General features: G+C 33.1%; 1 protein-coding gene across 23 annotated transcripts in view; it reads left to right on the forward strand.

Moving 5' to 3' along the window:
• Positions 1-18,652, forward strand: part of ASCC3 (activating signal cointegrator 1 complex subunit 3) — a 250,869-nt gene that overhangs the window by 45,072 nt on the left and 187,145 nt on the right. For 21 of the 23 annotated variants that reach the window (XR_004968946.1, XM_036317985.1, XM_036317986.1 and 18 more), the window contains 4 exons: positions 1,099-1,219; positions 5,775-5,982; positions 6,663-6,804; positions 7,388-7,513. Coding sequence is in view for 22 of the 23 variants with exons in the window: in XM_036317985.1 (XP_036173878.1) it covers positions 1,099-1,219; positions 5,775-5,982; positions 6,663-6,804; positions 7,388-7,513 (597 nt within the window). In the remaining variant the exon portion in view is untranslated. Of the gene's footprint in view, positions 1-1,098; positions 1,220-5,774; positions 5,983-6,662; positions 6,805-7,387; positions 7,514-18,652 lie in introns of those variants that run through there. The other 2 variants (XM_036317989.1, XM_036317991.1) reach the window with 2 other exon arrangements.

The following is an 18,652-nucleotide window of genomic DNA, read 5'->3' on the forward strand; positions in this document are numbered from 1 at the left end:
TGACAGCCTTGCTTTAGGAGCTGAGTACTTGATGGAAGTGGGGAAGGCTTGCCTCTCCTTGTGTGGAATCACTGCTTTGAGAGCCAGGGTGAGAGTGATTGGGGCCCCAGTATTTTCCATGATGCTTTGCCTGGAGGAAGAGCTGTTCCATGATTGGAGGAGAGATGGAAGAAGGATGGCCTTCTTTGTAGATAATGTCAGTAAAAAGAACAGCAAAAATAAAGTATTTATTAAATATTTAATGTCTCATATATACTCAACATAAATTTCTACTTTTAATAGTGATTTTATTTGTGTGGAATCTCTGAGAACAGTTAGAATTAGGTAAATATAAAATCTTCACATGCAAAATTAGAGTATAACATTTCTAGATGGGAGAAAAATAATATCCCAAACTGTACTTGAGTAAAGCTGTAGGCTTTTTGGAACAGTCATTTCATAGAGTTTTGTAATTGAAAGCCTCTGAATCCTAAAACTCATTCTCTTACTCTGGAATCAACTTAATCTTTGGCAGCCACTCTGCATAATTAGGGAGGATATGCATGGAGACTTTTTATAAAGTTATGTAAAGCATTTGCAGTACCTTACTTTAGATTTTGGATTTAATAAGCATTGAAAATTAATTGTTAATAAAATACTTTAATAAAATTTAATAATCATTAAACACTAAAAATTTGGCATGTCATGATTAAAACATTCTGATGATTCTTTAACTTTAAAGATAACTGTTATGTAGTAAGTTGTAAGAAAAATGGTACTCTATTTGAAAAAACTAGAACTTATGTTAAAAAAGCAAATTAATTTTAGAATTTCATTTGGTTGCGTCAAGAAAAACCAAATGTAAATATTTGATATTCTGTGATGTAGAATTTTATATGTATTTATTTTTTAAAAATTGAGTCATGTTCTGTAACTATATAATTGCAGATAGCCTTTATAAAGTTGAAAGCTCCTTAGCAATATGAAGTTACTTTTCTTTCCTAAGTTGTTGTTTTTTAAAGCTTTTTTTTCTAAATAGGACTCTGTTGAATTAGGATATTAGTAACTTTAAAAAGTTAATTTTGAGGTAACATGTTGTGATTTTCTCCTCCTCATAAGCTATTTGAACTGCTGGGACCTGATGGGATTGAACTTATTGAGAAGCTTCTTCAGAACAGAATTACAATTGTGGACAGATTTCTTAATTCTTCAAATGACTATAAGTTGCAGGCTCTTCAAGGTAAGAAAGAATTTAGTGGTGATTCTAATTTAAAGGAAAAATGCATTGGTTAGCAAATCCTTTTGATATAATTATACTTTTAATATCCTTTGGTTTATTATATAATTTACTGTTAACATCTTTTAAAAGTAGATTTTAGATATGGCAATGTATTAAACAAATATCAATGCCCTAAAAAGGGTGGTGTGGCAAAGATTCTATTTATGTTTATATATGACATAGGTTTTCTTTTTAGCAGAAGATTTAAATAGACTAACATTTTTTAAAAGCAAATACATATAGCCATTAGTATGGGCTAAGTAATGTTATAATTTCTTCCCAACTGTTTATTTTGAAAACTTTCAAACCTGTCTAAAGGTACAGGGATTGTACAATGAACATGCCCTTTATGTAGATTTACCAGTTGTTAACATTTTGCTTCCCTTCCCCCTCTTTGTCTTTCTCTCTTCTCATAATTCTCTACATACATGTATGAGCGCGCACACCCCTACATTTAAATTTTTTGCTGAATAATGACTAGAAGTTGTAGACGTCCTGATAATTCAATATAAAATCTTAAGCATACATGCAAGGAAGCAAGTCTCCTACTTAACTGCAATAGTTACCACACTTAACGAATTGAACATTTATATTGCCATGTATTACGTTATTGTTAAACCCCAGAGAGTTGTCTAGGGAGCCAAAACTATTAACATGCCTGACTTACTCTGGCACAACTGATGCCAAACTCAGGTTTTAAATGATAATCAGGGAAACATTTCTGCTCTATATCTGAAAGTTTCTTGACAGCCTTATAAGCAGTTTGGAATTTTTAAAAAGTGTATGAGCATAAGAAATGAAACACTCTTTTTCAAACTCATCAACACTTATCCTTCTATATTATGCCACCTTTTCCTCACATTTATGAGTATGGCACTAAAAGGAAATTATAAAATCAGCCTGGATTTACATCCAACATTTCTTATTGATTTCCTTTATCCCATACTTTGATTACTGATAGTTTCCTTGAGCTGCTTGGAGATTTGTAGAAACTTTGAAGAATTGGTATTAATTATTTTGTATTTCTATAGGTCTTTGGTTCTTTAAGTGTATTGAATACTTATAAACTGCCTTCATTTAACAGGGCTCCCACCTAGTGCTTCATCCAGCACTGCAGTAAGCCAGCGGGGTTTAGGGATATTAAAAATAAGTATCTGCCAGAGGAAAAAGCATGAGTTTAAATATTTAGTCTTGTGATAAAAATTCTAAGAATTTGGTGTTCATTTTTGTCAACTTTCTATGTGTTATATAGAGATAGTTATTGACTCTACCTTTTAAAATTAAACCAACTTTTATTTTTATTTTTCAATTACAGTTGATAGTCAATATAATGTTTCAGGTATATTTACCATTTAATAGTGTAATTTATTAACAAAATGTTTAAAAATCAGTCCAGCTCACATATTGTTTAGGAAGCTGTAGATGATGAATTAGTGTTATTTTACAGTTTCCTTATATCAATTTTTGTATAACATTTATACACAAAACTCATTTGGGTCACTTTTTAGATGCAACACACTTTTTAACCCATCAGTCTGCCCTGAAATATTTTCTACTCTTCTCAAACTGCTTTTCCTCTTTTATTCTGTGCTGGATCATTAGCAATGTTGCTAATATCTAAGAATAATCATTACACTATAGAAAATTGAGGTCATTTAAACTAATAGACTTTAACCTTTTCTAAGGACTGTGGTAAAGAAGCTGACAGCCCACATATTTTAAGGGTTTCTTTTTGTTTTCTAAGTAGAATTTTTTTCTGTACATGCGTTAAACATGATTCTCCTTAGTTTTGTTTTGGTGGGGGGCGGGGGAGGGTGCGGATGCAGTACTCTTGAAGAAAAGATTCATTGGACCCTTGTTACGTTATCACTGTTCTTATCCATTTCTATCTTTTGATATACTTTGTGTTAATGAGCCTTCAAAATTCTCTAAAAAATACCAAGTTATATTTGTATTCTTTATTAAGCTACCTTAGTATGACAAAAACATTCCATTCTTTTCTTCGTCTCTAAAATCGTGGTCTTAGCAATAGCTTAATGCCATGTAGCAATTTTTAGCTTTCATACTGATTTTCTTTTAATGTTTTTATCCAGATATACACCACCCTACTTTATCTCTGTTCTTTTATAACCAGGAAATGTAAAGTAAGGGAGAAGTAGGTGCGCATAGTGTACTGACTGCTAACCTGAGCCTGGTTGTAATTACATTCTGTTTTTAGGACTGATGTAGAGACTGCTTAGTACAGGGTGTATTATAAAATAAATTTCAAGTTAGCTCATGCTCTCAAGTGAAAGTGGTTTGAATAATTGTACAAGACGTTTTTTGTCATATTCTAAAAAGATATAAGCTTCTACATTGTTCTTTAGTAAAATTTTATGTTAGAATTGCTGTTTAGCTTGTTGATTTCTACTTGTCAGTCTCTACCATCACTTAACCCATCAAGATGAACCATGCTGTTAAGCATTTCCTGCTCTTCAACTTGATTTTTTATTTCCCTACTAGAGGCCTGGTTCACCCCCTCAGGGGGTGGGAGGTGCCCTCAGCCCAGCCTGCATCCTCTCGCAGTCTGGGACCCCTTGGGGAATATCCACCTGCCAGCTTAGGCCCGCTTCCCCGCTTCCCTGCGGGATCCTTAGTGCTGTTGTGGAGGTGGGATAGGCTCCCGCTACCACCGCTTTGCTTGCCAGCCAGGAGCCGGCTTCTGGCTGAGCAGCACTCCCCCTGTGGGAGCACACTGACCACCAGGGGGCAACTCCTGCGTTGAGCGTCTACCCCCTGGATGTTAGTGCGTGTCATAGCAACCAGTCGTTCTGCCTTTTGGTCGATTTGCATATTAGGGTTTATGATATAGGATTATGTTCAATCTCACAGGACACATACTCTGTACATTCTGGTTGTGGCTTTATAGTGCTATTCTTGAGGTAGACATTTTCTTCTTTTAATTTCCTTATTTATAAAATCACAAGTGTGTATAATAGGATTTTGTTACTATCACATTTGTTTAAAATATTAATAACATTAATGTAGCATTTAGTATGTCACCAAAAGTATTCAGTTTCACACACAACATCTTTAACATTCATTTTTAATAAGTGGATGGCATTAGTTGTGTTTTTAAAAATTCTACTTAATATCTAATTGTGTGACCTTGCAATTTAATTTTCTTTTAGTTCAGAGTACATGTGGAAACTTAGAATGCTGCATTCTTTTTCTAACACTGAGTTAGTGGGTTATAAATTCAATGATTAAAATAGGTTTATGAGACTTACTTAGAAAGTAAGATATGTAAGACGTAGATACTTTTTTTAGAACTGTAAAATGTAGTAGTCCTAATGTATTTAGATGAGATTATATCTTATTTTATAATTTTGAGATGTAATGAATCTTTATTTCTCACTTTCCTTTTTGAGACTTATAAAAAGCCATTATACATAGAGGTGTTTTTTTTTCATGTGATTGAGAGTTAAAATGACTTATTCAAAATCATGTAATGAAGTAGTGACAAATATCTGAGAATAGTGAAGATTTGACTTAAGATGAACTTAGAAAGCTGATTTTCCCATTTTAATGCTATGCTTAATTCCTTCCTTGTTCTGTATTAGATCTTGGAATTTGATAAAATACCTTGCACTATGCTGCTCCTTCAGAATATGAACCAAGTCGCATTCTTCATCGTCTTCCTAGCTTAGTAGCAGTGCCTGGAACTTAGTAGGTCCTCAATACAATAATGTGTATTGACGTGAATTGCTTTCAGCAACATTCCTGTTAGTTTCTTTAGGGCTGTAGTGAGCCAAGATACTACTACTTGGAAAGATTTAATTAAGCACAGAAGGTAATCCTGTGGAAGAAAAACTTTCCTGAGTTGACCAAACCACAGGTTTAAATTGTAACTTGTAAACACTGAGCTTTGACTGACCTGGTTCCTTAGTGGTTCTGGCTTTCTTCCATTTTATTTTTTTAAACTTGTATTTCCATGAAAAAGTGGACCATCCTCTTTTTTTATTTACCTTGGTTATCTTCTAACTATGTCCTGAGCTAATATTAACAAATTTTCTTTCATGTATAAATAAGTAGTAACATATGAATAACTTAACACAGGCCTATTACATTGGGAAAACATCTAATGTGTAAAGAATATCTTTATTTGATTATTATGCTAATAGGAAATGCCAATTAGTATTGATAATTATTATGTTTATTGAAATTACATGCAGAGAACTTATTTCAAAATTATAAAATTGAATTTTAGGTTCTGATATTACATGTAAGAATTTATAACATTAAACTGTTTAGTCTATAGGAAGAAAATATCTGCTGATTTTTCTTAAGCTACTATGTAATATCATTTAGATATTGTGATTTTTAAAAACTCTCCTTAAAACATACAAATGAATGTGCCAGTTTTAAAAAAAATGAATTGTTAGAGCATTGTGCGTTCTTAGGTTTTGGTGAGGAGGAAAATGGTGTTAATAAAAGTTAAATTTGCCAAACATGATGTTTTAAATTTGTTTTGTAGACAATTGCAAGAAAATTTTAGGAGAAAATGCTAAACCCAATTATGGATGTCAAGTCACTATTCAGTCTGAACAAGAAAAGCAGTTAATGAAACAGTATCGTCGAGAAGAAAAAAGAAATGCAAGACGAGAAAAAAAGGCTGGAGAAGATGGTGACATTTCCGGAGAAGGACTTACATGCTTCGATCCTAAGGAATTGCGGATACAAAGGTAATAAAAGCCAGCAGCTGAAAAATAAATGCTCGTGTTGGAATTGCTACTTTTATATATCATTATCCTTTTTTAGTTTAGCTTCAAATTTATATTATTCTCCTAGTCACGTTTTCTTACAAGAATAGAATTTTGTTATATTTAAAAATAATTTTATGGGGTAAGAAAGCAGTGATCTGCTTAATTAGAATATTCTTGTTGCTTCTAGATGGGTGAGAAATTTAGATTATAGAAGTAAACTATTTTTAGACACTGTGCACACACCCCTAGGTTAATATTTATGAAGTCTACACAGTTTTTTTGAGTTATTTGTTTCTTTTCCTAGCTTAATGAATACTTTTTACCTGTTATTATTTAGAAGTAGAAAGGAGAAAAATTAAATGAAGGCATTATTAAACTTGATCTTTAAATATTGAAACCCATTTTTAATTTATAAACATCTTTGGATTGTGACAAACAAAATTATAAATATGATGTTACCTAAAAATGTCTTGACTCCTGTGGGATTTCACAGAAAATTTCCGGATTGCTAATATCTTCCTTTGTATAGTTTAATTTCTTCTCCTTTATAATGAAAGGCTACCTGAAATAGTTATTAATAGTGATCTTGAGTTAATACTATATACTCTTTGTTGCAAGATAAAAATTTCAGAGTTAGCCTATTGTTTTTGTATTTAAAGGGAGCAGGCACTTCTGAATGCTAGAAATGTTCCAATTCTGAGCAGGCAGAGGGACATGGACTTTGAAAAAATACGTTATCCCCATGTTTATGATTCCCAGGCTGAAGCCATGAAAACATCAGCATTCATTGCTGGTGCAAAGGTATGTCACTGGTGTTTAACCACTCTGGGATAATGCATCTACTGTGAGGAAATGACACGTAGATTTTCCCTGTTTCCTTTATTACTCTAATACTGGTGGACTATACTAAGCTAAATTATGTTTAAAAATACTGTGGAAAATGAAATATGTAGTGTATGTAAAGTTCTTCACACATAGTAGATATGCAAAAAATATCTGTTCTCCTCCCTTTCATTATATGCAACTTTTTTTTTGATTTTAGCAAATGCATTGCTTTGTGATTAAACTTTACACTATATATTGGATATTTTTCCTACCTTTGTGAGTACATTGGTCTTCCAGAATAACATCTAATTAATGTATACTTTAAGATTCATCAACATAATATGGTTCATATGTTATATGAGATACCTAATACATGAATGCTTTGTGTGTATATGGTTGTTTTCTTTTGTTTGTTTGTTTACCCTTCCTTTTTCTTTAAAGTAGCTAAATTTATTTTTTAGTGCTGTGTGGTAAAGCCAGTAGTGTTCTCTCTCTCTAAAGAATATTTATTATAGAGCATTTGTTTTTATTATTGAATTTTAACTTTTGATGTTTATAGATGATTTTGCCAGAAGGAATCCAAAGAGAGAATAACAAGATGTATGAAGAAGTAAAGATTCCCCACAGTGAACCAATGCCAGTTGGTTTTGAGGAAAAACCAGTTTATATCCAAGACTTAGATGAGGTGAGATGCTCATTTTATAGAGTTAATATTTTTGATGCTTGGTATGTTTATGAATGGATTTGAATTGGAAAAATTCTTTTTCAAGTTCAGTTAGCTAATACAATAAAGAGACATAGGCAGTTGGTTACTAAAGATGTATAGTAGGAGAGTTTAAATTTTAAAAACTGCATATGTACATACATTCCTTTATACATTAAACATTTATGTACATTTCTGTGTACATATTTCTATACTTCATGTTTATTTTGGTTCTTTCAAGTAATATTTGATTCAACCTATTTAAATTGACTTAAATAAAATGGTTTAAAGGTTTATGTGTTGTATTGACATATCAAATGGTCAATCTATAATAAAGTGTAACAATTTTTGTGGAAGGGGGGACTATTTTATTTATTTCCCCTCAGGTTGTAAATAATTTCAGACCTATGGAAAAGTTTTGTGAATAGAATTCTCCACATACCCTCTGTCTGTCTCAATTTACCAGTTGTTAAAATTTTGCCATTTTTTCTTTATTTCAAAATAAAACATTTCTTAATTTAGTTCAAAGTATATAATATTATTTAAAGTTAATCTTTTCTATTACCAAAGTGAAGTTGCTTTGTTTTTATATATGAGTAGTCATTCAGAAATATCGTATCCTATAGGCAAGCAAAAAGAGCAGCATAAAGTATAATGACAGCCAGTCAAAATTGACACCATTCTATATATATGTGGGTGTATGTATTTTGTTCTACAAAAGTTGAGTTATATAATATACACTTTTGTGTGTTTGTATATATCCTTACATATATCTTTCTATGTCAATAGGCATAAATTTTTAGCATTATTTTTACTCACCATACAGTATTCCATTTTATGCCATTATTAAAGTTCTTTATTGTTACAATTTTAAGTTCTTTTCTAAAATAAATTTTTATAGTAGACCAAAATTGTAATTAAACTTTTATTAGTGGGTTTCATTCTGTGTATTAGAATTACCTGTATAACTTTTCAAAATCCAAATGTTTTGGCCCATACTAGTATTTAGTTACAATTTCTTGGGAGGGGCCAAGATATCTATATTTTGAAGATGGTATTGACACTCTGTAGGTGATTTTGAAATGCAGCCAGGGCTGAGAGCCTATGGAATTAAATAATTATATGCATAATTTTTTTAAATCTTACCAGTCCTTATAAGCATTATCATTAAGATTTATTTCATTTTCTATACTCAGTACTATACTTTTTTATGTAAAAGCATTGACATTCATTGTCTATATAATGAATTAATCAGGCTTCTTATTTTTCTTTCATACTTATTTCTAAGTAAGTTTTCATTCATGTTTATTTCCGTAAAGGGGCAGATAGTAATTATTTTAGGCTTTGTAGACCACATAGGGTCTCTGTTTCATAGTTATTATTTTCTTCCTTTTTATTAAAATATATTTTCAAAATATAGTAACCATTCTTAGTTTATAGGCCATAAGAAATTAAAATATATATGGGCCTCTGGTCACATTTGGCCCTGTAGCCCTAGTTGTTGTTCCTTGCTCTATCTTCTTAAACATTCGGTCATTTGTGGTATTTCTGGATTGATTTTAATTAATAAATATTTCTTATTTTACTTCCATACCCCAAGTATAAGAAACTTGTTCTCAAAGCATTGGCCTCCTCCGCAAACCCTCAGCTGAGTTCCTCTCCAGCAGTCTTTGGGTCCTTATTTTACTCTTTTGTTTAGTGGGTGTAGTATATTTGGAACCCTTCCAAGTGAGCTTCAGCTCTCATGTGGGGAAGTAAGTAGTACATTCTAATTTAAGAAAGCAATTTATAAGTCCCCAATAAAAATAATTCTGAGATTATTTTATGGAAATGAGTTAAGGACATCAAATTGTATATTTAAAATATAATTTTTTAAATGTACCAATTTAAGTAGGTATTTCTAAATTTTTGTTCTTTAGGAAAGCAATACCATGTATGTCGTTAAGCATTGGAATACTGGAATACACACACATACAAATTTGTCTGTTGAACTGACTGTTCTAAATAAGTCATTAATACTTTCATTTATATAACATGTTTTTACTATGTTACTTATATTAAATGAAATCTTGACCTGATCTCATAATAAATTATTCAAATACGGTTAGATTGAGTGCAAGTGGATCAATTTCCTTGAGGGTTCTGTTGGTGAAACTTTCTTGTTTAAGGAGATGTACATTTAAAATGACATTCTTGCTTTAATTAGTTTTGGAAAGTTTAAACTCATGTACTGTAAAGTGTAAATTAAAAAATTACCTATAATTTAATATCTGTAACATTTTGTGAGCTTGACCATATTAAGTCCAAACACTTTACTCTCTTTAAAAGATTTCAGGCAAGCTGGTGGAAATAATTTAAAGGTTAAAGTCAGAGCTGAAACCAGTTATTGCCGTAAATATCAGCCAAGAAACTGAAAATGACATTTTCTATGTGGGATTCAACAGAATTTGACATAGACTCTTTGGCTTCTGTTTTATTGCCATGATTAGAAGTGCAGGTGTTTATTCTAAGGCAGGTCCCACAATTTGGGACAAGTAGACAGCAGTGCCAATGAAATAAGCTACAACACTTTTAGTGACATCCTGGAGGGATACATACTTAATATAGCACACGTCAGTATGAGTTCACCTCCCTTATGAAAATAATGTATTAAGGTCATAGAAAGTACTGGATTGTTCGCTTTTCACTTCTGCTTTAAGCCTCTGAAGTTTGTATACGTAATTATACTGGTTTTGTGAAACCAGGCCTCACTTATTATGGTGTTTCTGTCTAAAGCAAACCAAACCTAGCCCAATCAAACCCATAGCTTTGCTCCAACCATGTCGTTTACTGTCTTCTTGCAACTGTGAATGTGACTTGGCATAGCAACTTGATGAAGGTGTTTCAGAGTGACATCTGACAAATTGAATTATTATTAAGAGTGTGCTGGTAGAAACATGTGTGCAATTTTGTTGGTTTATCAGTGGAGTTTGTTTTGATTGTGAAGCCAAAGTTTTGTCTTTTAAATCTCCTCACGAGACTTCTTTAGTTTTCCTTAGCATTCAAGCCTTAACTCATACCTGGGAAATTAGTGTCCTCTTGACTCACATTATACTTTAAGTTCTCATAAAACGTGATATTGCTGTTGTTTGTTTTTTCTCTCCTTGTGTTTTTCTCTTCAAGGACAGGCAGTAATAGCTTTTTATTTATCATTTTGTCATCAGGGAGGGAGTATAGAAGGGCCATCTATTTATTTAGTTGGGGTTTTGTTGTCATTATGCTTTCTGGCTGGAATGTTTTCAGTATGAGAGAATTTTTAAGAATTGACATTTGTGGGCATGTTAAGTATTTTTGGTTACACTTTTAAATGGTGTAAATGCATTCCATTAAATAATATGAAAGATTTATGAATTATGCATTGCAATTTCTTACTGCTTTTTTGTATGTAATAAAATATGGCTCGATTTCATTTTACAAAATAACTCATCTTATTTTCACAAAATCTTACAATCTCACTTCTTTCAAAGACTTAATAATAGATTACTCTCCTGAGGTCTTTTGTTGCTAAAACATAATTTTCTCCGCCCAGATTGTCTGATTCAAAATGAATTATTGTCATGAAACATTAAAGCACACGAATCTTTAGTAAAGAGAAATCAACAGTGGCCATGCACGTCTTGTCTCTTAATTAACAGAATGTAGTAATTTCTCAGTGCTTTTTCAAGTGAGAGGACATATTGGAAATTTGGTGTTTGGTAAAGATGTAGGACTCTTTTTATGCCATAATGAAAAACAAGATGAATCAGGTATTTGGAGTTTACATTAAAATATTAGATATTTATATCTATAAAGCAAGAAATCATTGTTTTTAAAACACTAAGACAATATTGAATTATAGATCTCCTTTTGTTTATAAAATCATTCACTATAAAAATATAGTATCTAAAATGTAATAGAAAGTGAAAGTTTCTTTATAATACCAGTTCCAGTGGAACAGTTTGACATATGTATCTTTTCATATCTTTTTGTATTAAACAATATTTAATTCGTTATTTTACTATTCTGTGGCATACCTTTTTTTAAAAAAATACATTTTATTGATTTTTTAAAGAGGGGAAGGGTGAGGGATAGAGAGTTAGAAACATCAATGAGAGAGAAACATCAATCAGCTGCCTCCTGCACACTCCCTACTGGTACATGCCCTTGACTGGAATCGAACCTGGGACCCTTCAGTCCGCAGGCCGACGCTCTATCCACTGAGCCAAACCCATCAGGGCTGTGGCATACCTTTTTTATTTTCAGATACATTTACCTAATAACATATGTATATCTTTTTCTATTTAACTACTGTAATTCATGAAGCATGTATCATGAATTATTTAATCAGCCCAGATGAATATTCAACTTCTTTTTATTATAAATGCTAATATAGCAATATCTTTGTGCTTGATTATCTGGCTTTCTTATTTCAGTTAGTTTAATTTGGATACATTTTTTTTTAATATATTTTATTGATTTTTTAAAGAGAGTTAGGGAGAGAGATAGAGAGTCAGAAACATCGATGAGAGAGAAACATCGATCAGCTGCCACCTGCACACCCCCTACTGGGGATGTGCCCACAACCCAGGTACATGCCCTTGACCGGAATCGAACCTGGGACCTTTCAGTCCACAGGCCGACGCTCTATCCACTGAGCCAAACTGGTTTCGGCTGGATACATTTTTTTAAATGAAATTTTTAGGTTAAATGATATGTTAGTTTATTAATGTTAATCATTTATATGTGACATATATAATATACTAGAGGATCAGTGCATGAAATCCATGCATGGGTACGGTCTGTAGGCCTGGCCGGCTATTGAAGCTTCAGTGTCTGGCATGGAGGGCATGTCCCAACTGAACTCTGGGCAGCACGTGGGTCCCCAACCCCCGCCTGACACCCTCAGCCTGAGTCATTGGTCCCCCGCCCAGCTCCCTCAGTGCCTGGAAGCCAGGTGGTGGTGGTCCTGCGCCCCTCCCCACCCACCACCACTGGTCGCTGTCTGCGGGGCAGTTGGTGGGGCTATTGGGCCCTGCTCGTACTGCGTTGGCCTTGTGCCGCCTGCTCACCTCCTTCACCATCCCGCCACGGTCCCGCTCTCGGGGCCCATCCGGGCAGCAGAGACTCCAGTGCTGCCCACTGCCAGCGCTGTGTTGCTGACATGCGCCATGTTCCGCTTTGACCCCTGGTGATCAGCGCACGTCATAGCGAGCGGTTGAACTCCAGGTCGAGGGGACAATTTGCATATTAGGCTTTTATTATATAAGATACAAAGATACAAAAATAGTCAATTTTTAAAAAGTCTTAAATACTCAGATAAATAAAAATCATTTTTCTATTTTGGAGTTTTCCGATTCTTAGAATAGTCAGTATTTTTATTAAATTGGTATTTTTATATTTGATGAAATTAAGTTACTTGATTAAAAAGTTTGCATAAAGTATAAAGATTTTGAGTAATGAAATCAGTAAAGTTGACAAGTTTTTAACTTGGACTTTTAATTTGGACTTTGGTGTTGCATATCTGAGTTCCAGTCCTTGCCTTGCTTACTGTCCATTCATCTATCCCTGAAGGAGCTCTTTAATCACTCCATGTCCCAGTTTCTTCATCTTTAAAATAAGAATAATAAGGGGTCAATTGGGGAAAAAGGAGACATATGTTAAACTTAAGATAATAAATAAATATTAAAAAATAAGCCTATATAATAAAGCGGTATATGCAAATTGACCATCACACTCTCGCACAAGATGACCACCCACATGTGGTCACAAGATGGCTGCCACAAGGTGGCTGGCAGGGAAGGGCAGTTGTGGGTGATCAGGCCTGCAGGGGAGGGCAGTTAGAGGTGACCAGGCTGGCAGGGGAGGGCAGTTAGGGGCGACCAGGCCAGCAGGGGAGCAGTTAGGCATTGATCAGGCTGGCAGGGGAGCAGTAAAGGAGTGATCAGGCTGGCAGGCAGAAGCGGTTAGATGCAATCAGGCAGGCAGGGAGGCGAGCAGTTGGGAGCCAGCAGTCCTGGATTGTGAGAGGGATGTCCGACTGCCAGTTTGGGCCCAGTCCCTGTGGGACATCCCCTGAGGGATCCCAGATTGGAGAGGGTGCAGGCTGGGCTGAGGGACACCCCCCCCACACACACACACACACAGTGCATGAATTTTGTTTACCGGGCCTCTAGTATTTAAAATAATTCGAAGGGCTGCTAGAAGAGTAATCCAATTTACCTTTTTGTCTTCGGATGGTAAAACTCTAGGAATAACTTATAATGCTTTTGTAATGCTTGAGAGCTCATGTAGGCTTTTTCGTTTATTCAGATGCTTATTTAATTTTATTATTTCTTAAAAGAATCAGTTGTATTTCTTTGTGTATCTTTTTTCTTTTCCTTTTTTTCATAGATATCGTCACATTTCAAAAACTAGAAATTTTTATGTAGTAAAATTTTTCTTATTTATATCTGTTCCCCATCTGTTTTCCATTAATAATCATTGTATTTAGATCATATGTACTTTATGTATGAATGTCTACAAGCAAATATAAATACAGATTCTTATTCCCTGTTTCCTACCCCACCAACTTTAAAGAAAAAAACTAGGATGTTATAATATTGTCCTACATCTTGCTTTTTTTTCACATAAGGAGATTCTTTTCATCTTAGTAAATAGAAAACACTCCTATTCTGTTCTATGGCTGCATGCAATCTATTGTGTGGCTGTGCCCTAATTTATTCAAGTGGTAGTGTATTGATGGCGTTTGGATTGTTTCTAGTTTTTGCTACCACAAATAATTTTCTGATGAGTAATCTTTTGCATACATAGTTTTGCAGATGTGCAAATATGTTTTGGGTGTATTCTAAAAAAGTGAAATTACTAAGCCCAAGTTTGTAAGCATTTGTGAAAGAAAGGTTTTTATTCTTAAAATGAAATAGGCCATATTTTGAAAGAATGCATTTGTATTCACTGGAGAGTGAGTATCTTAACAATGGGTTCCCAAATTTTTTATTACAGCTCACGTTAAAAAATTATTTTCCATTGTGATTCAGTATAACACAAACACAAATAAAATTTTCATGAATCAGTATTTAACCTTATCATATGTGATACATTGTACTACTTTCTTTTTCTTTCACATTGTTTTCTTTAAAAATGCTGGCACAGTCCATTAATTGAACATGACCTTCTATGTGAATAGCACTGACCTAGAGTCCTATTATGTGTGGTAAAAGGGGAACCCTACTAGCACTGGAAAGTCCCAAGAATTCCCTGTAATTCTTATACACCTAATAAAAAGAAATAAGCATGATTTTAACTGATTTTTTCTAATGCTGTCTTAGTGTCGGGAGGATTTTAAAATTGTAAAAATTATATTTTAAAACAACACATTTTTGGGGTATTCCCAGAACAAATGTAACAGGAGCTGATGTAATTCAAGGTCACTAGTTTCACTGGAGACTGCAGTGAATGAGTGTAGAAAAAAGGTAATTTGGCTAGTATTTATAATATCTGATGGAAAACAATTGTCAAGCTTAAATAATGTGAGCAGAAAAACTTATACCAATCTCCTGTCCTGAAAAAACAACATCACTGAATATTTGCGTTGTGCCAGGTACTACACTAGGTATTAGGGAGACAAAGATGAAAAACGTAAGTCCTAACTCTATATGTAGTTTCATAGTCTAGCGCAGTGATTCTCAACCTGTGGGTCGCGACCCCTTTGGCGGTCGAATGACCCTTTCACAGGGGTCGCCTAAGACCATCCTGCATATCAGATATTTACATTACGATTCATAACAGTAGCAACATTACAGTTATGAAGTAGCAACGAAAATAATTTTATGGTTGGGTCAGAACATGAGGAACTGTATTTAAAGGGCCAGAAGGTTGAGAACCACTGTAGAGGAAAAAATAACCTTATATTTGTCATTTAGCACTTTAGAGAATATAAATGATTTTATGTGATCAGGGGAAGTATTTGTCAATCTTTAAAAAAAAAAGCTGAGAAATGAAACTTCTGTTGGAACCATTGTTGTATGTGGTAGATGCTTAGACTTAACTGTTTTATTTTAGACTTTGAGGTTGGAATGCAGAAATAAGTAGTAGTGATTTAATCAATGTTGGAAAATAACTTTAATTCCATTTTTTAACCGAGTCAATAAATGGTTACTTGTTTTCTGGTTTCTTTGCTTCCTAAGGATAAATTCATAGAGAATAAGAGGTCAGATGAAAACTAATGTTCTTTTTCTTCCCCAAACATTCCAATATTGAAAGTTTATAATGTAGTTCTTCTGCATTCCATGACTCAGATTATGGCAGGGCTTTTCTGACCAAGTTAAGGATTTTGGATATTGCCCTAAGAGCCTTTCCTGCAATGTAGCCTGCTATGTTCTGACAGTGTAGTAATCAAGTTTAAAACATTATGTCAGTAATCTGGATGCTGACTAGAGCTGCACTGTTTAACACGGTAATCACTAGCCACATGTAGCTGTTGAACATTTGAAATATGTTTAGTCTGGGTTGAGAAGTGCTCTAAGTGTAAAAATATACTAATTTCTCAGACTTAATATGAATAAATAATGCAAAAGTTTCATTATTTATTGATGCATATTAAAACAATATTTTATATACATTAATTTCACTTTTTAAAAATGTTTTATAATGTTTCTCTTCAAAATTTTAAATGTACTTATTTGGCATGCATTATATTTCTGTTGGACAGTGGTGATCCACACTAGGAATATTTAAAGTTTTCTAAACATTCTGATTTTTTTTATTAGTGGGACTACTTTATTTTTTTAGTATATAGTTCCAGTAATTAAGATTTTCATACCAATAAGGTGTCTGATGTTTGTTCTTCCATTATTCTTAGTAGAGTGTTTATTTTTAGTTAAAGAGTGCTATGACTATGTAAACTTGGGAAAGTCATTGTACCTCTCTGAAATGCAATTTCTAAAAATCCTTGACCTCCCAAAGTGAGATGCAATTGCATGTTTGAAATATGTTCTTGGACATGTAATGGGCCTTTCAAATAGAATGTTTCTTTCCTCTCTCAGTCTGTCCTTTTAGTTTTTCTTACATCATAAATAGAACTGCCACCCATCTACTCAAGGAAAAAAAGGTCATCTTTGATATATCTCACTTCTTTCCACTCTCTCATTTAGCTCATCATAAAATCGTTGGTTGTACCTCAGAAATATAGTGTGTATCCTCCTACCTCTCTCTCTGTTTCCACTAATTACCTAGTGAATACTCCAAGATGTTAAGGAAGGTATTCATGTAAATTGTTGTGTTTTTTTTTAATCCTGTGGCTGTTAAGTGATTTATGGTTTGGAGCATGTTTTGTGAAGAATATTAGAGATATGAGATTCTAGCATATAGAGCTTGGACTGAGTGTGCTGATCATATCCTCTGAGTTGTAATCATCTCTCAAACTTTGTACCTAAACCACATGGATCCAGAGGAAACAAACTATTAAAGTTATGCAGTGTATATCTTGGGTATCTATATTATTTTTTCTAAATATATGCTGAAATTATAATGTTTACTGTGAGAATATGTTAAACTTAAGCATCTGATACATATACTAGATTGGAAGGTATGTCATTGTTCTGGCTTCATCTTAGATACCTTGTTAATGCTTTTTAATTTACTGGATGCATAAGTACCTATATTTGATTATTATAAACAATTAACAAAGTATGTTTAGAGTACATTGTTGATCTTCCAGGTAAATAGCAGTAGATTATTTTGAAAAATACAGTGTGCACTTAAGAGCAGCCTATGTAGCCAGTCTTTGATAAAGGATATTAGATACATATTTTCTATGGAATTACCTTATTTGTCATGCCTTATATTTCTGTTGGACAGTGGTGATCCACTCCTAGTAGTAGTCACATGAATCCAAAATATATGTAGACAAGTGGATTTAGGAGGAAGCTTTAACATTTAAAATACTTTTGATCTGCTGATTATGGCATATTTTTAAAATGCTTAGTTAAGACCAATTAAAAGTGAAAATTGTATATGTTTAGAATGACTATCTGGGCCAAACATGAAACCTTTAAGATAAATGAACCATGAGACACTCAGTTTTCTGAATAAAAGCAAATCCTAAAATGCTTAGAAAAATAGTTGCAATTTAACGTTATGCATTCATTAATGCATAAAATCAATGCATATTTCTATTAGCGGAATAACAAATGTTTGGAAGCAATGATTGTTAGCACCATTTAATTAGACATTATGAATAAAGCAGTGAATATTATCATTACATACTTCTAAATTGGAGTAAAATAGTTTTAATATAACCACACTCTCTTTTGTTTTAAGGTATTTGTAAATATAATTTGAATATTACTCAAATAGAAGAAATCCCTTATGCATAATGAACTTTAACTTAATTTCTCATGTGCTAGTAGCTCGCTCTCAGACACAATTAGAAATATAGTAATCCTCTAGTGATAATTTTAAAATATTGTTCCAATTGCTGTTTTTACACATTCCTTTTATTTTTTTACCAACAAGTTTAATGATGACAATTATTTCATTAATTTTCATAAATTCAAAAGGAGAAACAAAAAGAAACTCTTTGAAAAATAGGGTAGACCATGAGCTGTTTGAAATAATTTATAAATTTTTGGAGGGTTTTTTATTTTGTTTTGTAACTTGTTGTTTCTTTAACAGAGTGTATATGTGCAAGTATATTTTAAGTATTCTTTTGTCACAGTTTTTTGGAAATGAATGTAGACACTAATTGACTAGAAAAATAAATCATTGTATAATATGTTATTTTAAACAGTAAATCTGTTGGTGGTTTGTATTTGGAAATAAGACAAACAGTTCAGGTCCCATCTCTTCCACAGTTAGCAGTGTGGACTTGGGTGGACAGTTATTTAACTGCTCGAGGCCTCGGTTTCGTTTGCTAATTTCTTTATATTGTCTTTCAGGAAAAACTTCAGAGGTTTCTAGAGGATTCTCTATGTAGTCTGGACTTCATAGTTTGGTTATGGCCAACTTTCCCATCTCTATCACACAACTACTAACATTTAACTACTTCTATGTGTTTTTCTAATATTTTTTTCTTCTACCCAAAATGGCATTCTTCTTAGCGACTTT

The sequence above is a fragment of the Myotis myotis genome, unplaced genomic scaffold (genome assembly GCF_014108235.1).
Source record: "Myotis myotis isolate mMyoMyo1 unplaced genomic scaffold, mMyoMyo1.p scaffold_m19_p_7, whole genome shotgun sequence".
In the NCBI taxonomy this organism is placed as follows: Eukaryota; Metazoa; Chordata; class Mammalia; order Chiroptera; family Vespertilionidae; genus Myotis; species Myotis myotis.